The sequence below is a fragment of the Paroedura picta genome, chromosome 16, assembly GCF_049243985.1.
Source record: "Paroedura picta isolate Pp20150507F chromosome 16, Ppicta_v3.0, whole genome shotgun sequence".
Taxonomy (NCBI): domain Eukaryota; kingdom Metazoa; phylum Chordata; class Lepidosauria; order Squamata; family Gekkonidae; genus Paroedura; species Paroedura picta.
In genome coordinates, this window is record NC_135384.1 from 13073054 (window position 1) to 13096142 (window position 23089).

General features: G+C 39.9%; 1 protein-coding gene and 1 pseudogene across 1 annotated transcript; both read left to right on the forward strand.

Annotated features, from left to right (window-relative positions):
• The first annotated feature begins 924 nt into the window (after positions 1–924).
• On the forward strand, positions 925–10519 carry LOC143825313 (vomeronasal type-2 receptor 26-like). Its single transcript, XM_077313337.1, has 6 exons — positions 925–1013; positions 3864–4155; positions 5600–6460; positions 6801–7028; positions 7686–7812; positions 9609–10519. The coding sequence occupies exons 1-6, from the start codon at positions 925–927 to the stop codon at positions 10517–10519; spliced, it is 2508 nt and encodes an 835-aa protein (XP_077169452.1).
• A 204-nt stretch (positions 10520–10723) lies between these two features.
• On the forward strand, positions 10724–22343 carry LOC143825314 (vomeronasal type-2 receptor 26-like; annotated as a pseudogene).
• The last annotated feature ends 746 nt before the right edge of the window (positions 22344–23089 follow it).

The window sequence follows — 23089 nt, forward strand, 5'->3', positions numbered from 1 at the left end:
TGCATATCTAGAACAGACCATTTGACCCACTCTGCCTTTCCCCACTAGCAACAACTCTAAACAAACAGTTTAACCCTTTGACTGACCGTCTGTGGCTGGCTCTTGCTAAGAGACAAAAGTCCAACAAACCCTTTCTCAAGAGTTAACCACTGACTTCAAGCAATCCTAGCTCATCCCTAAGACCGTTTATGCACTGGAGGTTTCATGCCAAGCTGCAGACTGGAGTTTTAGTTGTGGCAGGTTGCCCCACCTCTTCCTGCACCCACACGGGGGAACATTTGGCCTGGTGCACCTCATCCGCCCCCAATTTGTGCTCCTGCATGGGAGCTGAGACATTGAAGTTCCCAGTGTATAAATGGTCTAAGATTCTCAAATCTCTTTTTATCTAATGGTTTAGTCAACACATCAGCAATCATATTGTTAGTAGCACAATACACAACATCAATAAGTCCTTCTTTGAACTTCTCTCTTGCTATTGCTATCTTGATTGCGACATGCTTTGTCCCATTCTTCATGTTCGCGCCTTTCATCATTGTGATACAGGCTGCATTATCCTCATACATTGTGACTGGCCTAGGTTCATCTATGCCAAAGTCCTTCAGTAGACCAATTATCCATTTGAGTTCATTGCAAGAGTTGCAGCCTTCTGCCTCTGCAGTTGATCCAGCTATCAGATACTGTCTTTTACTGGTCCAGTTGATCAGGTTTCCACCGTAGAAGAACAAATATCCGCTTGTAGACTGCTTTTCAAGCTTGACTTCATGCCAGTTTGCATCCATATATCCCACTAGTTGTGGCTGTGCACATGGTGATATCTTCAAGTCTGTGCTGTTTTTGAGATACTTTGCCATCTTTATTACAGCATTCCAGTCATAGTGATCAGAAGAGTTGAACTTTCAGCTCAAGATCCCTACTGCAGCTGTAATGTCCGGTCTGGTAACATTACTCAGGTATAGCAACTTTCCAATGGCTTCTCTGTATGACTTGTTTGTTATCCAGTGTTTGTCCATCAGGTAAGGGCATGTAAGATGTATCTAGTGGAGAGCCAATTCCTTCTTCTTCTTTGATGCCCATTGACTTAACCATAATCCATAAGTTCACTCCCGGGTGGTACATCCATGTAGATTTCTTCAGTTAATTCTCCACTGAGAAATGCTAATTTGACATTTTCACAGTCAGAAGCAGTGGAATAGGTTGCCTAAGGAGGTGGTGAGCTCCCCTCACTGGCAGTCTTCAAGCAAAGGTTGGATCCACACTTTTCTTGGATGCTTTAGGATGCTTAGGGCTGATCCTGCGTTGAGCAGGGGGTTGGACTAGATGGCCTGTATGGCCCCTTCCGACTCTATGATTCTATGATTCTATGATTCTATGACATCCACTTGCTCTACTGCCATCTTTCTTGAGGCAGCTATGCTGAGGAGTGTTCTTATTGATGTGTAATTGACAACAGGCTGTATTTGGATGTTGGGACACAGTTTACTAAGTGAACAGAATTAACCTTTGCTTTATATCCTCACAGTCATGATGGTCAGTTCATAGTCTGAGGAAGAGTGCTTGCACTTCAAAGCTCACACCTTGAATAAATCTTTGTTGGTCCACTGGGCTCTGATTTTGTTGAAATTGATGTAGGCACATTCAGTACATTGGGGTGGCATTCTGGTTTGTGTGGAAAAATGTTTCATGGTAGAATTAGCTACTAACCAGGTAGTTTTGCCCAAAGATCAGAGTGTCACCCACTGAGATTGCATTTATTTCCAGCTTCTTGGTTGTTGTTTTTTTGGAGGAGGGGATTCTTCCATTTCCCTATTGTCCTAGAGGGAAGGAACCAAACTAGGGGATCTTGTGCCCCCATCTGGGACATGGCAACTGCAGAAACATGTAGGGTACACATTTGCCTGCTTATGGCAGGAGAGATCTCACCAATGATGCTCATCTTATCGGTGGGTGGAAACTGAGTGGGTGGTTGTTCCGAGGAGAAAAAAAATCAAAGAAAATAAGGACTCATCTTACTATAGTGTTTCCAGTGTATTCTAGAATCACCAGTAAGACTATGGTCAGAACTTCTTTAAGGCATGGACTAGTTGTTTTTTTTTAATTCCTGCTCCAAGGACTCTTCCCCCCTCAAACCCCTCAAACCTGTTTCTAGGCAACCTTAGAAACAGACCTAGTTGGTAATTCAGAAGATTTGATGATGCCTCCAGAAATTCACTTCACAAGGCCTTGTTTTCCAGGTTGCCTTTATCACAATTCAGTTGTTTCAAGTCTGTGTCCCATAGAAAAGTTTCAGGGAACATGTCAATAAAATGGAGTCAACATATTGTCTTCTGTGAAGTTGCAGACCATCTATCAGGTGAGTTGGTCAATTACCTTCCCTATAATCAGTTAATTCATCATCATCACTTCCACTTTTCTCCCTCTATCCCTTGGGAGTTCCAGTGACCACAGGGGAGAAATGGTATTACTGTTCCTTCTGCTACCCCTAGCTGGAAAGCAAGAAAAAGAGAGGCTGTCTGTCCACTGATATTTTACATTGTACTGACTGTCAAGTGTGCCTTCGGTCTCATGTTATACTACTAAGGAATGCTTGAACTATATCATAAGAATAGATGAACTATATGAAAGGTTTTCATGGAAGATGGTTCTATTTGTCGCTTCTATGTTAGTGTCGCTGGTGCAGGTGGTGTGCAAATCTCCATATTTTCCGTGCCCCATCAGTCACCCATTTCCTATTGTTCACAAGTATTATCAATCAGGAGACCTGCTCATTGCTGGGATTGTTTCTAATGTGTTTCAGTTCTCTGATGCTCTCTCTTTTGAAGCACCTCCCTCTCCCAGTTCCTCTGATTCACTTTTGTAAGAAGTATTTTTTTCATAGTATTGCTTTATTATGTTTTTTTATTGTCATGAAAGTTTAATTTCTGCTATTATATTGATGGTTTCCCTCCTTGTGACACTTTGTCTTAAATTACAGGTGTTCCTTTAGAAAATCAATGGGATCTCCTGAGTTCTAATGCATAGATGGAAAGGGGGGGGGGAACAAATACCGCAAACTTTTGTTGGTTTGGGGGTTGAATCTCAAATTTTGCTCTTGATTTAATGGTGGGATCCATCTGCAGAATACTCTTTCAGAGATTAGTGTCATTTGTTAGTTGAACCAGAAGATGGGCTATGGTTCAGTGGTACAGCATATGCCTGGCATGTAGAAGGTCCCAGGTTTGATCCCTGGCAGATTCAGTTAAAAGATCTGCAAGTAGGTTACATGGAAGACCTCTGCCTGTGGTCTAGAAGATTTTCTGCCAATCTGAGTATGAAATACTTACTATAAACATAGGCTCATGGAGTTTGAAAGGGCTATACACACCATCTAGTCACACCCCATGTTGAATGAATCATCAACCTTAAGCATCCATGGTCATATATATCCAGCTATTTAAAGATCACCAGTAAAGGGGAGCTCTCCTCCTCCTTGGTCCGTTGACATACTTTGATGGACCAAAGATCTGATTCCGTGTATGTACCTGTGTCTGAAATGTAAGCATCCTTATTTGATAGCTTCCTTTCAAATTTATCAGATATTTCTGTCACACATAGAGGGCATAAGATAATACATACCCTCGGAATGATACTGCAATAAACATCAGAAGGTCTTTGTGAATGTACTGCCTGTCAAAACCAATTCACTGCTAAAACTGCCTTTTAGAGAAATCAGTAGTTCCATGTCCAGGACCCCTCATAGTTGTCAGGCCATTGGGCTGCGAAATTTGTTTTCAATGTATTTAGTACATTGATGTTTCACTAAAGTGCATTAAATGCAATCTTCAGAAGTGAACTTATTGTGATGTACCATATCTCTCTCGTTTCAGAGTATTCCTTCAGCTTTACCAGAACATCCTGGCTTTGGTGTTTGCAGTAAAGGAGATCAATGAAAATCCAAATCTCTTACCCAATGTCACTCTTGGCATCAACATCTATAATAACTATATTAGACCAAGCTCTACTTATCACGCAGCAATGGAACTTCTCTCCAGAAAAAAGAGGTTCCTTCCAAACTACAAATGTGACAACCAGAACAACATAGTAGCAGTTTTGGGAGGACCAAAGTCAAACTTCTGCCTCTACATGGCAGACATTCTGAACATTTACAAGATTCCACAGGTAAGATGGCCGCATTTTTCTTTACAACAAACTCACATTTCTTTTGCTTCAGGAGTGGTTTTACACTGAAGTCCCTCAATTTCTGATAAACTGATTGCAGTGCATGTGTTTTGATAACTCTTTTTAGACTTAGGCTAGTCAGATTTTGACACTTAAGCCCATTTGGTTCTGGCTTGTACTTGGATGGGAGACCACCAAGGAAATCTAGGGTCAGGCAGTGGCAAACCTCCTCAGTTTGTCTCTTGCCTCAAAAGCCCCAAGAGGGTTTGCCATAAGTACACCATTCCACCATAAGCAGCACTTCTAGATTTCTTTACCCTCATTTTCCTTTTTTTTTTTAAAGGCAGAACTTCTTTTGTGAGAAACTTAATGGTTCAGTTGTCATGTTTATCTTTCTTATCTGAAAAAAAAAATTCCGTGGAGAAAGAATAGGAGGGGGAGAAGAAAGGGAAGGCAATTGTAAGCCACTTTGAGACTCCTTCTGGTAGAGAAAAGCAGCATAAAAGCACCAACTCTTCTTCTTCTACAAGAAGAAGGTACAATAGGCGATGGTTTGGTTCGCAGATAACATTGCTCCTAATTTCATACAATGTAACAAGATACAGAACCTTAATCTGAGATTGAGTCCTGTAACATCTTTATGACCAATACATTTTGTTCCAGGTGTAAGCTTTCATGTGTACACTTGTTGAATAAAGTTGCCCTGGTCATAAAGTTGCCACTGGACTCAAACTTTGTTCTTCTGCTTCAGGACATCATGGCTACCCAACAGACCAGAATTTATCTTCCACTTAGAATTATGCAAACATATTCTTCCTGTTTCCACCAGAAAATACATGTTCAGTGTCCAGATAGGAATATGACAATGTTCAAATATTGGTTTTAGTTCCTTAGAAAAGACATTGATTCTTGTCTTAATAATTGTAATTCAGAGGTACAGCTCTTCTTGCATTACCATTGTAATGAATACTGTTAGATTTGAAAAGAATAGAACACTTAAAAGGCAATGTACATACTACCATAGTTCCATTAAGTTATAATCAATTCTTGGCTATCCATGTAAAGAGCTTTCAAGACCAGGGAGAGGCAGAGATAATTTGCCAGTGCATTCCTTTGCAGAGTTATCTTTGGTGGTCTCCCATCGAAATTTTGACTTGGTTTAACTTCTGAGACCTAATGAGATTGGGCTAGACCATGCTGTCTTCCAACTTTATTTACATGCTAAAGACATGAAATCATGAATGCAAAGAGTGCAATCCGGATATCAGTAGAAAGTTTTAAAATTTGAAATGTATATCATGTAACCCACCTTGAGTCTTTGTAGGAAGGCAGGCTATAAATGTATTTAATTAATTAATGATTTATTGATCTCTGACACCACCACCAACCCAGGAGATTCTTTTATTTAGAAATAATTCCATGCTGTATCTTTTATTTCCTTTAGCTCCTCTATGGCTCTGCTCCAGTGATGAACAACAAAAACGAAGCCGTTTTCCTCTACAAGATGTTCCCCAGTTGGACCAATCAGTACATGGCGATGATGAGATTACTACTTTATTTCAGATGGATATGGATTGGGGTGCTCTACGTGGATAATGAACATGGGCAGCGATTTGTGCACAAAGTGCTTCCTGATTTTTCCAAGCATGGTATCTGCTTTGATTTCATAACACATTTTCCGTCAATCACTTTTTCTAATTCTTTTTCTGAAATGGTTGTACAAAACAATGACTTATCAAAACTTGTTATGGGGAGTACAACCAAAGCAGTGGTGGTATATGGTGAAATTCAAACCATGATAATTTTGCGATTGTTTCTGAGGCTTGCAGAATTTAAGGAGATACCCATGAGGACAAAAGCCAAAGTCTGGATTCTGACAGCCCAGATGGATTTCATGTCCACTAAAAATCAAAGGACTTGGGATTTAGCCTTCATCCATGGTGCTTTATCCTTTGCTGTTCCCTCCATGGAGGTATCAGGATTTGATCAGTTTCTTCGGGCAAGAGACCCTGCCTCTGAAAAAGGGGATGGCTTCATTGGGGACTTCTGGAAACATGCCTTTGGTTGTACACTCCCCAGTACCACAGAAGCAAGGACCCATGAAGACATCTGTACTGGGAAGGAGAAGCTGGAGAGTCTTCCTGGGTCTGTCTTCGAAATGAGCATGACTGCCCACAGCTACAGCATTTACATAGCTGCATATGTGTTGGCACATGCATTACATGCTGTACATTCGTCCAAGCTCAAACACAGAGTACAGGCAGATGGAGAGAGAAAAATGCTTTGGAATCAACAGCCATGGCAGGTAACGCTTAGATGGCACTTAAATGTAGGGATGTTCACCAGAATTGGAAATCAGACAGTCAGAATTGATGTACAAGATATCCCAGACTGCACAAGGCATCCTTGGTTCAAAAGCAGGCATTTTTAGCAATTAAACATCTGTTTCACAACCTTTTAGTGCTTACATTCACTCAACTCCCCCCCCCCATTATTCTCACTGTTTCTTTGAAACCAGGACTTTTCAGAAATCTTGTACTTCACTATTTTGCCAGTTCCTCTATAAGTTTCTCTACATTTCTTAATGGATTACAAGCCAGTATTCTCAGGTAATGTGTTAAAGTATTTCTTTTTTACAACTCCAGCTCCATGAATATTTGAAAAGCGTCTCATTCAACAATAGTGCTGGGGACCCAATTGCCTTTGATGATAATGTGGAGCTGACAGCTGGATTTGATATCATCAACTGGGTCACATTTCCTAATGAGTCCTTTTTGAGAGCCAAAGTTGGAAGGGTTGACCCCAAAGCTCCCGAAGACAAAATGTTCACCATTCATGAAGACAGAATCATTTGGCCCCACGTGTTTAACCAGGTAGGTTCTCTATGGTTTTCAGGACATATTGTTTTAGTTTTCCGGTGTTCCATTAATGGTTCCTAGCTCAAAGTCTGGAACAGTTCTGCTTCTGTGTTCTGATAAATTCCATCCATTCTCATTTTCTCATTTGAAACCATCATACTGCACAATTTTGAACATATGCCACCTTAAACAACGTAGTTATTGTACATAAATATTCCTTTATCTAGGAGTAAGTTATATTACAAACAGTGGGACTGAATTTCAACTGAAGTCAATAGGATTTGAAAGTCTTGTGTATGGCAAATGCTAACTGAATTGCATTAATTCTTAGAAGCTAAGCAGAGACAGCCCTGGACAGTCACTGGTTGGGAGACCACCAAAGCTGTCCAGGGTTGCTACAATGAGAGAGGCAATGGCCTGAGAGAGGATTTCCATAAATAGTGGCAGCAGTTATGTTTTATTAGGAACTATATAATATGTGGAAATCTGTCTTCTAGTTGAAGGCATTGAAATAGCTCATTGTACATCAAATGATCTCCAAAAGAAATGTTATTTCATGACAGTGGAAACCTGCTAATTGCATGCATGTTTGACCAGTGCAATGCAAACTCCTGAAACATATTTCTTAAATGTTAAAAAAAACCAACAATACCTGACTTCATTTCTGGACAGGTGCAGCCCCTTTCTCTCTGCAATGGCAGATGTCTTTCAGGCTACAGTAAGGAAAGGAAGGAAGGGAAGCAATTTTGCTGCTATGATTGCCTTTCATGTCCAGAAGGGAAGATTTCATACATGGAAGGTAAGGACTGTATATAATATTCCTTTTTTTCTTCTCCTAACAACAGTTCTCATAATCAACCATTTTAATTCTGGATCTTTCTGATTGTTAAAGCCTGAGTATATTATTGCTTTTTGAATATTAGGATTTTGGGGGAAAATAATTCAAGATGATTTAGAAAACTAGAGCTGGAGGGAAAGTTTTGTTTTCATTTAAGAAATCAGAACAATAGCCAAGAGACCTGGTTTCCATTCTCTTTCCAGTGGTGGCTGGTAAACAGGGTGTTACAATCTGTGGTGTTGAAGGAGAAAGAGAAAGAGAAAGAGAAAGAGAAAGAGAAAGAGAAGAAGAAGAAGAAGAAGAAGAAGAAGAAGAAGAAGAAGAAGAAGAATTGATTCTTATATGCTGCTTTTCTTTACCCAAAGGAGTCTAAAAAGGGGCTTCCATTCACCTTCCCTTTCCTCTCGCCACAACAGGCACTCTTTTATTGAGGGAGGTGAGGCTGAGGGAGCCCTGATATTACTGCTTGCTCAGAACAGTTCTATCAGTGCTGAGGTGAGCCCAAGGTCACCCAGCTGGTTGCACGTGGGGGAGTGCGGAATCAAACCTGACTCACCAGATTAGAAGCCCGCACTCCTAACCACTATACCATGCTGGCTTTCTCTGGTGTGGTTTTGTACGCTATATGTCTACTAGAACAGATGACTGGATGGTAATGAATACAATTATGAGATCCTCGGATAAGAGGTAAGCATTACTTATTTCTAATTTATGAAACTTAAAGACATTTTCAGTGATAAGGTTTAGTTGATCCAGGAGGAAGCCTTATATGAACTGTGCTGTTCCTGTATCATTCATTACCTTGACTTAAAAAAAAGCCATCATTGCATGCTACACATTCAGTGTTGTGATTTCCATTTTGCAGCCCTATGTAATCCATAGGAAAATATGTACAGGCCACTGTAAAAATATTATACATGTATCTATGATACAGTTATACATTCAGCTAATCCGAGCTGAAAAAAATATATGAAAATCACCTTAACTTTTATTTCAGGCAGATATATTTCAGGTGGATATATAAGCTTATGGCAACCAAAATAGCTGAACTCCAAAATTCCCAAAATACTTGGGATATTGGGAGTTCACAGGACAATGGAGAATATGTTCTAAAGTTTCTACCTTCCTTGGACCACAGAGACTTAGCCTGTCTTCCTTGTTGGTCTTGCTGCTTCTGCTGGTATCCCATTTTCAAAACAGAGTGTGGGGGAAAGTCCAAGCATGCCAACTTGGTCCAAACAGTCTTTATCTATGGGGATTGATAACTATGTTGAAGGATCCGTCCTTGTGGAATGAAACTAAGCTTGTCAAAGGTTAACGGAGAGAAGACACACTCTAGCTTCCACATTTAGCATGCCTGGCAGCAAACACAAATTTGCATTTGAGTCACAATGACCATTTATGCACTGGAGGTTTCATGCCGGGCTGCAGGCTGCAGTTTTAGTTGAGGCAGGTTACCCCACCTCTTCCTGCACCCACACAAGGAAGCATTTGGCCCGGTGTGCCTCATCTGCTCTCGAGTTGTGCTCCTGCATGGGAGCTGGGGTAGTGTAGTGAAGTTCCCAGTGCATAAATGGTCAATGGGGTACCTGAAAGGCTGATGATAAAGCAGGGTGCTGGTGCTCCTGTTGGGGTTTCATACAGAAGTTCAACCAATGTCTTAGTGTGACATAATTTGAGTGCATTTGGAATATATTCACCACCTTTGGTCAGTGTTTTTTGCATGCTCTTAATGTATGCCCACATTTCTTTTTCAGATGCCAATTACTGTTTTCAGTGCCCAGAAGATCGGTATCCAAACACAAATCATAACTTATGCCTGGAAAAACGTATAAGTTTCTTGTCTTATGAGGAACCTTTAGGGATCAGTTTGGCCAGTTCTGCACTTTGCTTCTCTTTTATGACAGCTTTGGTACTTGGGATCTTCATTAAGAACCGGGATACTCCAATAGTCAAAGCCAACAACCGGAATCTCTCCTACATTCTCCTCATCTCCCTCCTGCTCTGCTTCCTTTGTGTTTTGCTTTTCATCGGTCGACCTAAGAAGCTGTCGTGTCTCCTTCAACAACCTGTTTTTGGCATCATCTTCTCAGTGGCTGTTTCGTGTGTGTTGGCCAAGACCGTCATTGTGGTGCTAGCCTTCATCGCGACCAAACCAGGCTCCGGGATGAGAAACTGGGTGGGAAAACAATTGGGTAGCTCCATTGTTCTGTCTTGTTCCTTTATTCAAACCACTATTTGTACAGTGTGGTTAATCACTTCTCCTCCATTCCCAGACTTTGACATGCACTCAGTGTCTGAAGAAGTTATTCTAAAATGTAATGAAGGGTCTGTCATGATGTTCTACTGTGTCTTGATTTACATGGGAACCCTCGCCATTGTGAGCTTCACTGTGGCTTTCTTAGGCAGGAAGTTACCGGATAGTTTCAATGAAGCCAAGTTCATCACCTTCAGCATGCTGGTCTTTTGTAGTGTTTGGTTGACCTTTTTCTTAACCTATCTGAGCACCAAAGGAAAATACATGTTGGCCGTGGAGGTTTTCTCTATCTTAGCTTCCAGTGCTGGGTTGCTGGGCTGCATATTTTTCCCTAAATTATATATTATTGTTGTTAGGCCAGAACTGAACATCAAGGGTCAAATTACAAGAAGACTTGATGAAAGACTTTAAAAGTCCACAACAGATTTAAATCTGGAGTCACTGAATGAAAATGGAAATAGATTAAAAGTAACACAGATACCTTAAAACTTTGCTGGAATTAGATGTGTGATTTCTACTTTGACATTTATGTCCTCAATAATGTATGAGCAATGAGGCATGATAGATAAAGGGCAGAAGAAACGCAGTGTGGTGCTACCCTGAATCCCGCTCCGGATGAAGAGAGAGGAATCAGGCAGAGATTGGCGAGTAGAGTTTGTGATAAAGGAACTTCCAGGTCCAAGCAGAGTATGGATCCAAAAGAAGTACTTTATTGAACAGTACTTTATTGAACCAAAAAGAGACAAAGGGATATTAAACATTGGGGTGTACTTATAGGGGTGACCAAGGATGGGAGGGGGGGACGAGTGCATGAAAACGCGGGAAGTTATATTTGCAAAAGTTACAAAGATTCCCAGGCCAGCCAGATGGCACCGCTTCTGATCTAAACTTAAGGCCTGTTGAGACTCCAGCAAGGTCATTTGAAATGGGATAGATAAGGAACTCCCTGCTGGGAGCAGCTGTGTTATGCAAAGGCAGACAGGAACCAACTCAAGGATTTATGACAGGCTTCCTCGGGAGGTGGTGGGTTCTCCATCTTTGGAAATTTTTAAACAGAGGCTAGATAGCCATCTGACGGAAAGGCTGATTCTGTGAAGGCAAAGGGGTGGCAGGTTACAGGTTACAGTAGATGAGCGATTGGGATGTGAGTGTCCTGCATAGTGCAGGGGGTTGGACTAGATGACCCATGAGCTCCCTTCCAACTCTATTATTCTATGATTTTATGATTCTATGAACTATTATTCTATGATTTTATGATTAACACACACAAAACCTCCCTCTGGTTAGCTGACAACCCTAGAAACAGGCAAAGTTTGTAATGCAGGAGGTTCAATGATATCTCTGGAAATCTTCTTGTCAATGTCTTGTTTTCCTGATTGATTTTTTCAAGGTTGTTCAGTGGTTACAAGTCTGTGTCCCATAGAAGCAGCTCAGGCAACATGTCTGCTAAAATGTAGTCAACATATTGTCATCTGCAAAGTTTCAGAAAATCTATCAAGCCAGTAGGTCAATTACCACCCCTGTAATCAGCAACCTCATCATCATCATTTTTATTTTTCTCTCTCCATCCCTTGGGAGTTCTAGTGATTACAGGAAGGAAATGGTATTACTGTTCCCTCAGCCATCCATAGCTGGAAAGGGAGACAGGGAAGGAGCTGTCTGTTCAGATCTATTTATGCTGTACCATCTGTTGAGTGTGCCATTTGTCTGTTCTTGTGTTATTAAGGAATCGTTGAAAGATAACACAAGAACAGATGAATTGGTTTCTATAGGAAAGATTTTGATGGACAATGGTACTATTAGTCACTTCTGTGTTAGTGTTGCTGGTGCAGGTAGTGTGCAAATCTCCATCTTTTCCATGCCCCATCAGTCACCCATTTCCTATTGTTCACAAGTATTATCAATCAGGAGACCAGCTCATTGCTGGGATTCTTTCTAATGTGTTTAGGTTTTCTGATACTTTCACCTTTGAAGCACGACCTGATCTCAGTTCCTCTGATTCACTTGTGTAAGAAGTATTTTTTCATAGTAGTGCTTTATGATGTTATTTTTATTGTATATTATATTGATGGTGTTCCTTCCCCCTCCCAATGAAACTTTGCCTTAAATGACATGGGCTCTATTAGAAAATGAATGAGATCTCCTGAGTTTTATTGCTGACATGAAAAAACAAAAACAAAACAAGCCTTTGTAGGTTTGGGGGTTGAATCTTAAATTCTGATGTGGATTTATTGGTGGAATCCTGTTTCTAATTCAAGCTGTAAAACAAACTTTCAGATTAAGGTCCTTTATTATTTGAACAGGAAGAGGGGCCTTGGTTGAGTGATACATATAACATCTGAGTGATATGAAAAAGTCTCCTGGTTTGATCCCAGGCGTATTCAGTTAAAATATCTGAGATATATGAAAGACATCTGTCTATGATCTTGAAGCCCTTCTACCTATCTGAGTTGAAAATACTTTGGTGGCCAAAAGGTCTGATTACATACATGTACCTCTGTCTGAAATGTATATAGGGGACATAAGAGATGACAGCTCTTTGGAAGGATCTTGAAATAGACATTTGTAGGTCTTTGTGAATATATTGCCTGTCCATACATCTCCAAAGGAAGAAGTCCCATAATCATTCCATTGCTGTAACTGCCATTTGTAGAAATCAGTAGTTCCAGAAGTGGGAACCCTCATAGTTGCCAGACTTCAGGGCTATGGAATTTGTTTTCAGTTTGTTTTGTTAAGTGATGTTGCACTGAAATGCATTAAATATCATCTTTGGAAGTAAACTTGCTGTGATGCTCCATGTCTCACCTCTTGCAGAGTATTCATTCAGCTTTACCAGAACATCCTGGCTTTGGTGTTTGCTGTCAAGGAGATCAATGAAAATCCTCACCTCTTACCTAATGTCACTCTGGGTATCGATGCCTATACTAACTATATTAGCCAAAGCTCTACTTATCATGCTGCAATGGAACTTCTCTCCACTAAGGGAAGGTTCATTCCAAACTACAAGTGTGATCACCAGAGCAACTTAGTCACAGTTTTTGGGGGACCAAAGTCAAATTTCTGCCTCTACATGGCTGACGTTCTGTGTATTTACAAGATTCCACAGGTAAAATGGCCTCCATTGTTATCAGGAGTGATTTCACCTTAAAGTTTTCTCAAATTCTGATTAACTCATTGCAGTTAGACCTTTAGGATGGATAGTGTTGTTAGTTAATAGAAATTATGCAATTCCTTTAACACTGAGCTGCATGACCCAGGATAGTCACATCATGGAAGTTAAGAAAATTTGGAGATCACCAAGAAATTCCAAGGCCACTAGAAAGAGGCAGGCTATGGCAAGCCCCCTCTGTTTGTCTCTTGCCTTGGAAATTCCGTGAGGGGTCCCCTTTAGTTGGCTACAGCTTGTTGGAAATTTTCACCGCCAGTAGCAGCAGCAGATCTTGATTTATTTCCGAGATCAGACAAGATTGGCCGTGTTCAGGATGGTATATTTATATGCAGAACTTTGTGATAAACTTAATGCTTCAGTTGTCATGTTTCTCTTTCTTATTTGAAAAAAAAAAGAATTGGGGAGAAAAGAGAGAAAATCCAAGACTGAAAGTTCCAGATTCAGAAGAGCTGGCATTGGGGTTCTCAGATAAAATTATTCCTGGTTTAATGCAATGTAACAAGCTGTTTGGAACTTAACAGTGTTTCTGAGTATGTGTCTACCATTTAGTTTAATAGAGCACAGATTTGAGTGGACCACAACATTTTGTCTAAGAGTGTTTCTAAAGATTCATTTCTTGCAAATTTAGTCCATAGTGTTTTCATTATCCCCTGCTTTGCGCCAGACAAAGCCTTTTACTGAAATTGAATTCAGTGTAAACTTTATGATCAACAAAATTTTACTCAAGCTGTAAGCTTTCAAACTGTTTATAAAGGTGTCACCAGTTCCAAAGATTGTTCTACTCTATGAGACCAACACGGCTACCCGCCAGAATCTATTTTCCACTGAGAGTCCTGCCAACTAGATGCATATTCTAGAAACTTGTTCAGTGTCCAGATAGGATTATGATCACATTATCAACATACGTTTAAATTCCTTGGGAAAAAATTCTATTTTTTGTAACTTCCCAGTTTGAACCGGAGGTATGTCTCTCCCAACATTACCATGACATGGATTGCTGTAAAATATGAAAATATCCAAACACCTAAAATTTTATTTACATGCTAAGTTCCATTAATCACAATTATTAAAATATGAAGGTTTGCAGGCAAAAGATACATTCTGGATATTGATAGGAAGCATGGCAATCTGCTGGGTATATCATATATTCCTGATACAATTATCAACCCAGGGAATTCTTTTATTTAGAAATAGCTCTATGCTGTCTCCTTTATATCCTTTAGCTACTTTATGGCTCTGCTCCAGTGATGAACAACAAAAACGAAGCCGTTTTCCTCTACAAGATGTTCCCCAGTTGGACCAATCAGTACATGGCAATGTTGAGACTACTGCTTCATTTCAGATGGATATGGATAGGGGTGCTCTATGTGGATAATGAACACGGGCAGCGATTTGTGCATAAAGTGCTTCCTTTTTTTCTGAGAATGGTATCTGCTTTGATTTCATAACACATTTTCCATTAGTCACTTTTTCTAATTCTTTTTCTGAAATGGTTTTAGAAGAGAATGAATTACCGATACTTGTTATGGGGAGCACAGCGAAAGCAGTGGTGGTATATGGTGAAATTCAAACCATAATAATTTTGCGATTCTTACTGAAGTGTGCAGAATTTAAAGAGATACCCATGAGGACAAAAGCCAAAGTCTGGATTCTGACAGCCCAGATGGATTTCATGTCCACTAAAATTCAAAGGAATTGGGATTTAGACTTCATCCATGGTGCTTTATCCTTTGCTGTTCCTTCCAGAGAGGTGTCAGGATTTGATCAGTTTCTTCGGTCTAGAAACCTTGCCTCTGAAAAAGAGGATGGCTTCATTGGGGACTTTTGGAAACAGGCTTTTGACTGTTTACTCCCCAGTACCACAGAAGCCACAAGTGATGAAGAAATCTGTACTGGGGAGGAAAAGCTGGAGAGTCTTCCTGGGTCAGTCTTTGAAATGAGCATGACTGCGCACAGCTACAGCATCTACACAGCTGTCTATGTGGTGGCACATGCCTTACATGCCATGCATTCATCCATGGTCAGAAACACAGCACGAGCAAATAAAGGGAGAAAAATGCTTTTGAATCAACATCCATGGCAGGTAATGCCTAGAAGGCACTTAAATGTAGGAAAATTCAGCAAAACTAGAGATCAGAAATCTATTGGGCCTCGATCAGAACTCCCCATCAAAGATGTCCAGAGAATAACATCTGGGGATGTGCTGGAATTTATCAGTTGATGGGACACCTGTCAACTATAAGTGTTTTAATATTCTATATTGGAAACCGTTATTTTAATGAAAAAAAATTCAATTCACATCTTTTTTGTGTACTTGTATTTTTTGATTATGATGTTCACCACCCTGAGCGGTCAAAATACAGGTGGTCGGTATATAAATTCAGTATTTAATAACAATAATAACATTGATGGAACCTAGACTGTAAAATGTACCCTTAGCTCCTAAATCAATTTTTAGCAATTAAATATTTGTTTCACAATCATTCAGTTTTTACATTCACTCAACTCTCCCCTACCAATCATTCTCCTTGTACTTCCAGCATATGGCAGTCACTTGGTAATTTTCACTACTGTTCTTACCGCAGTACAAGACTGCATTCTCAAGTATTACGTGTTAAAATAGTTCTTTTTTACAACTCTAGCTCCATGAATTTTTGAAAAGGGTCTCATTCAACAATACTGCTGGGGACCCAATTGCCTTTGATGAAAATGTGGAGATAACAACTGGATTTGATATCATAAATTGGGTCACCTTTCCTAACGAGTCCTTTTTTAGAGTTAAAGTTGGAAGGATTGACCCCAAAGCTCCAGAAGACAAAATGTTCACCATTCATGAAGACAGAATCATTTGGCCCCTCATGTTTAACCAGGTAGGTTTTCTTTGGTTTTCAGAGCTGATTGTTTTAGTTTCCTGGAGTTCCTTTAGTGGTTCCTAGTTCAAACTCTGGAAAAGTTCAACCTCTGTGGTCAGATAAATTCTATCCAATCCCATTATTATCTATAAGGAGTCATTCTCTCTCTATATCTATCTATCTATCTATCTATCTATCTATCTATCTATCTATCTATCTATCTATCTATCTATCTATCTATCTATCTATCTATCTATCTATCTATCTAACACCAGCCCCTTGCAGCTCAGGGCAGTTTACAGAGACCTTGGAAATCATAATATAGGTATAACATTGTTCAATAATAAAATCAGATAGTTACAACAGTAGTAAGAGTAAAGACAGTAACATCTAGTGATAACGGTATATTTTAATAAAAATATAACAGTAATATTAACAGGTAACTGAGTTGCATAATTTGGTCAGTCTAGGATTGGCCTTTTGTTTGCTTAATGGCCACATCTGTATGGAAGAAGAAGCATCCTGCAGGGACACTGTAGGCTAGGGAAGGGGCTGGCTGTGAAGGCCCAGCTCATCTGATTACGCACAGGGTTGGCCCAACCCAGCCCTTGCCAGCGCCCACTGTGCTCCCTGAGCCGCAGAAGAATCCACGTTCCTTTAACGTGGGTCTTCCAATGGCCTGGGTCAGGCCAGGCCTCAAATGGCAGTAATGTCGGGCATAATCAGGGATTTTCCCCAAAGCCCTGTCGCTGCCACATCAGGCCTTCTGGCCCATGCATAATTGTTCAGAGAGAGGCAATATTAAATTATACTTGGACATCTAATTCAGCCTGGAGAGGAGGAGGTTGAGTGAAGACAATTGTTGTCTTTAAGTATTTGAAAGGTTGTCCCTTAGAGGAGGACAGGGAAAGTTTCCAGTTGACACTAGAAAATAAGACCCACAGTAACAGGTATAAACTACATGTAGAACAATAACAGCTAGATATCAGGACAAATTTTTTCACAATCAGAGTAGTACAACAATGGAATTGACTGCGTAATGTGGTGGTAAGCTCCTCCTCACTGGCAGTCTTCAAGCAGTGGCTGGACAGATACTTAATATGAATGCTTTAGGCTGATCCATCCTTGAGAGGGGGCTGGACTAGATGGCCTATATGGCTCCCTCCAACAATATCATTCTATGATTCTATAAAGAAATATGTCCTCTTGTATCCCATTGTGTAACAAATGGTTTCTAAAAGAGATGTTATGCCATGCCAGGGGAAACCTGCTAATTATACATGCATGATCGACACGTGCAATGCAAACTCCTGAAACATATTTCTTGAAATATATTTCCTGAAACAACAACAACCCCCTTCATTTCTGGACAGGTGCAGCCCCTTTCTCTATGCAATGACAGATGTCATTCAGGCTACAGTAAGAATAGGAAGGAAGGGAAGCCATTTTGCTGCTATGATTGCCGTTCATGTCCAGAAGGGAAGATTTCAATACTGGAGGGTAAGGACTGGATGCCATATTCCTTTTTTCTTTTCCTAACAACTATTTTGATGATCAACCATTTTAATGTTGGCTCTTTCTGATAGTTAAAGCTTGCTTTTTAATTCTAGTGTTTTTATTTAACTACAAGGTGACTTAGAAAACCACAGTTGTAGGATCAATTTAGTTATCTTTCAAGAAAACAGTACATTAGCCATGAAACCTTATTTCCATTTTGTATCTAGTGGTGGGGGTTGTGTTAAAACCACTGGTGTAGATACAGTTTTCTGTGCTATATGTGCTCTTGAACAGATGACTAAAAGGAAATGAATAATGTTACTTGGATAGGAAGTAAGTGTTATTAACTTTTGGTTTTTGAAACTGAAAAATGTTTTCAGTGATGAGCTTTAGTTGACCAAGGACAGGAGACTTATATGAACTGTGCTGTTCCTGTATCATTCATTAACATGGCTTTTAAAAAGTACATAATTGTAGAATTGCAGTGTTGAGATGAAGCAGGCTTATTTACTCCACAGTAATATATGGTATACAGAGCCTCTTGTGTCTCAGAGTGGTAAGGCAGCAGACATGCAGTCTGAAGCTCTGCCCATGAGGCTGGGAGTTCAATTCCAGCAGCCAGCTCAAGGTTGACTCAGCCTTCCACCCTTCTGAGGACGGTAAAATGAGTACCCAGCTTGCTGGGGGGTAAACGGTAATTGACTGGGGAAGGCACTGGCAAACTACCCCATATTGAGTCTGCCATGAAAATGCTAGATGGTGTCACCCCAAGGCTCAGAAATGACCCGGTGCTTGCACAGGGTATACATTTACCTTTAATATATGGTATATTAATGAAGGACACTGGACAAAGTTCTTACATGTATCTATATTAAGGGAATGTATTTGATTAATCTGAGCTTTAAAAAAAGAAAAGAAAAATACTTTAATGTATATTACTTTAGGTGGATATATGTTTTTTGTTACCAAAATGGCCAAACCCCCAAAGTCTCAAAATATTCAGGATATTTGCTTTCACAGGGTATTCAAAGTTAAGGCATATCATGTATTATAGATGCTGTACTTTATTTTCCTTTTTTCCTTCTTCTAAATAAAATATATTATGAAAAAATTGGCATGTCTGATTATTTACCAAAACGCATTGCCATACTGGTAATGAGTATTTGAGAATAATTTCATGTTCAATATATCAAAATAGAAAAAAAACAATATTTATTATTACAGTCATGGACCAGCACAAATCTTACCAGATTCCATCAGAATGGAATATAAATAAGTCCTATGCATAAGATAAAATTTAATGGGACGTACATGTTGAGAAGTGACTATGACATACAAATAAGTGAAAGAACATTAAAATACTACAATGTATCAATAAACATAAATCATAAGCAATTGGAAAAAATTAAAAACTTCTGCACACACATCTTGACAGTAGGTGCTGATTCCAGTAGATTCCATCTATTAGTAGGAGTCTCTGAGACAGATTGCCAAAAATATTTATGAAAAGAGGAAGGAATAAATTTGGAATGACCCTTTTCAGTAAATTTAACCTGAGAGGTATTGTTGGAATGGAGGTTCATAAGAAGTGGCAATAGGCATGAATCAATATTAAGGTATTGTCATTTTCTCCATAGTAAACACCTGGAGATAGAGTCAAATACACCCTTGAGATCAACAAAAGCTGCATAGAGTTTCCTCCTACCTGTATGAAGATATTTGTCTGCAAGAGAATAAAGAGTTAACTGGTGGTCTAAAGTAGAATAATGTTTAGTAAAGCCAGTTTGTTCAGGGCCTATTAGGCTATTTGAAGTCACCCAATCTAATAGCTTAACTTCTAGATGTTTGGCATACATTTTGCTGGCAATAGATAGAAGGCTAAAAGGATGCTAATTTTCTGGAGAGCTGGAACCACCTTTTTTATAAATAAGCACAATGACTGAGTTAAGCCAGGATTCAGGGAATATTCCTGATCGGTCAATAGCTGTAAAAATGACAGCCAGGAGTTGTTTCCACCAGTTAGAGTTTAGTTTAAATAGCTCAGCTGGTAGTCCATTGGGGCCTGGAGATATGGCTAGTTTTAGTTCTTGGATAAGATTTTCAGTTTCATTCAAACTAACAGGCAGCCAGCTAGGAAGGGAATCAGCAGAGGGTAGGCTGAGATGATTATTTTGGATCGGGGAGGCAGCAAAGAGTATAGAAAAATAATTTCACCATGTTTGGGAAGAGACAGAAGATTTAAATGACCCATTGTTTTCACCTATGTAGTTTGCAATCATTTTCCAAAAAGAGTTGCTGTTATTGGATTTTAATGCCACTAAAAGATGGTCCCATTTCGCCTAATAATAAGAACGCTTCTCAGTATTTGTTAAAGGTTTGTAATATCTTTTTTGGAGTGTGTAGTTTTCTAACAAAGTGAGGTCTTTGCATAGACAAACAAATTCCCTTTATCACAGAGCGTTTTCACTTGCTCAGCTCAACACCTTTCCACCCAAAATGTTACAAGGGAGATATGCCAAGATTCCTTTCAAAAACAGATTGCACTTGTGAAGCAAATTCTCCTGAGACTATTCAATGTATCTTACTGGATTGTCGCTTGTTTAATATCCAGTGAAGCCATATTCTACCTTTTATACCGAAATGGAGGAACGATTCAAAAGACCTCAACTGCCAATATTCATTGAGTGATAAGGATGCCAATGTAACATTTAGGTAAAGGTAAAGGTATCCCCTGTGCAAGCACCGAGTCATGTCTGACCCTTGGGGTGACGCCCTCTAGCGTTTTCATGGCAGACTCAATACGGGGTGGTTTGCCAGTGCCTTCCCCAGTCATGACCGTTTACCCCCCAGCAGCAAGCTGGGTACTCATTTTACCGACCTCGGAAGGATGGAAGGCTGAGTCAACCTTGAGCCGGCTGCTGGGATCGAACTCCCAACCTCATGAGCAAAGCTTTCAGGCGGCTGCCTTACCACTCTGCGCCACAAGAGGCTCTTAATGTAACATTTATTATGGCTGAATTTTTGTCTTCAGTATTTACATTCAAACTGACTGATGTATCTTGACTATCTCTGCTTATCTTGCTAATCTGCTTTAAGCCAAGAAAGGCATTGGGTGTGGAATGAGACTCTTGGTGTACGGAGTAAAAGAGAAGAACATATTCCATAGAATATATCTACCTTGGTCCACAGGGGCATAGCCTGTCTTCCTTAGTGACATTTTGTATCACCTCTCCAAAACCACATGATATCTAGTAAGGGGGAAATCATTCCTATGACTATAAAACTCCAACTGGGAGAGATATGCAGCCAGAGAAACTATGTATCTCATGTTCTCTATAGCCAGGTAAGCCATTATCCGTTCTAAATCTGCATTCTATGCATTGTCCATCACCCTCTATGGTAAGAATCGCTTCTCCTGCTTGTACCCCATTTTCAATACAGAGTATGTGGAAAAGGCCAAACATGCCAACTTGGTCATAGCAGACTGTATTTATATCTTGAAGGATCAAAGGACTTAGTCCTTTGGATGAAACTGAGTTTAAGCTAAATATTAATGAAGGTAAGACATACTCTAGCTTCATCATTTAGCATGCCTGACTATGAGTGTAGATTTACATTTTAGACATAATGGGATAACTGAAGGGCTGCTCTCAAAAAGTCAGGATGATGGTGCTCCAAATGTGGTTTTGTACAGCGGTTCAGCCAGAGTCTTAACTTCAAATAATTTGAGAACAGCAGGAAAGATATTCACCACCTTTGGTCTTTTGTTTTTTTTTTTTGCAAACCTATAATTTATACTAATATTCATTTTTCAGATACCAATGACTGTTTTCAGTGCCTGGAAGATCAGTATCCAAACACAAATCACAACTTATGCCTCCAAAAACGTATAAGCTTCTTATCTTACGAGGAACCTTTGGGCATCAGTTTAGCCAGTTTGGCACTTTCCTTCTCTCTTATGGCAGTTTTGGTGCTCGGTATCTTCATTAAGACTCAGGACACTCCCATAGTCAAAGCCAATAATCGGAACCTCTCCTATATTCTCCTCTTCTCCCTTCTGCTCTCTTTCCTTTGTGCTTTGCTTTTCATCGGACAACCTGGGAAATTGTCATGTCTGCTTCGTCAAACTACTTTTGGCATCATCTTCTCAGTGGCTGTTTCTTGTGTGTTGGCCAAGACCATCATTGTAGTTCTAGCCTTCATCACCACAAAACCAAGCTCTGGGATGAGAAACTGGGTGGGGAAACGACTGGCCATTTCCATAGTTCTTTCTTGCTCTTTTATTCAAATCAATATTTGTTCACTGTGGTTAATCACTACTCCTCCATTCCCAGATTTTGACATGAACTCAATGACTGAAGAAATGATTCTGAGATGTAATGAAGGGTCAGTCACTATGTTTTACTGTGTCTTGGGTTACATGGGCTTCCTGGCCATTGTGAGCTTTATTGTGGCTTTCTTAGGCAGGAAGTTACCAGATAGTTTCAATGAAGCCAAGTTCATTACCTTCAGCATGCTGGTCTTCTGCAGTGTTTGGCTGACATTTGTTCCAACCTATTTGAGTACCAAAGGAAAATACATGGTGGCTGTGGAGATCTTCTGTATCTTAGCCTCCAGTGCTGGGTTGCTGGGTTGCATATTTATTCCTAAATGCTATATTATTGTTGTGAAACCTGAACTGAACAATAAAGACCATATTACAAGAAGACTAAATTAAAGACTTTAAAAGTCAACAAAATTAATACATTGAAACATATTTATGCAGCATAAAAGCAACGATTCCCCAACTTGTATACAGCTTCAGCTGAAGTCCTTCCCAGCTAATATAAGCTACCAGTGAATTCAGAAAGGTAGCAGCTAAGTAGTCTCCCTTCTTGCTTCAATTAGGACCAGCCAAAATGATGTTTGATCCGATATGCTTTTGGCCAACTGTTAAAATTTCTGTGAATTTCCCCACTAGCACCCTCTGAAAAGACAAATATATTTGATGAAAAAAATGTATTTCAACTTCTCCCTGATCTTTTATGCACTGGAGGTTTCATGTCAAGCTGCAGGCTTCATTAAGAACCGGGACACTCTTATAATCAAAGCCAATAACCAGAATCTCTCCTACATTCTGTTCACCTCCATTAATTCATTCATTTTTTTTACTTATATGCTGCCATTCTTGGCCAAGCCGGCTTGTGGCAGTCTACAAAAACATAAAGATACATAAATAGCCCAATGTCCCATACAACCAACAACAACTCTTAAATAGATGATGACTACGAACAATCCCTACTCAGCCCTCCTCCTGCACAGCATCTCAATTCTCCATCCACAGTCATGCTGTTACATTAATTCCATCAGGCAATGTTAGCCCAGGGGGGTCCTGATTACTCAAGGAAGAAGTGGAGGACCTGATCTTATTACCCCTGTCTGTAGCCCAGCCTCAACCAAATGCCTGGTGGAAGAGCTCCATCT

Bases quoted from the DNA above. Each gene is read 5' to 3' on its own strand.
- LOC143825313 (XM_077313337.1), top strand. From the start codon at position 925: ATGTCCGGTCTGGTAACATTACTCAGGTATAGCAACTTTCCAATGGCT. The intron at 6,461-6,800 runs GTAACGCTTAGA...TTACAACTCCAG, and splicing joins GGAATCAACAGCCATGGCAG to CTCCATGAATATTTGAAAAG. The intron at 7,029-7,685 runs GTAGGTTCTCTA...ATTTCTGGACAG, and splicing joins GGCCCCACGTGTTTAACCAG to GTGCAGCCCCTTTCTCTCTG.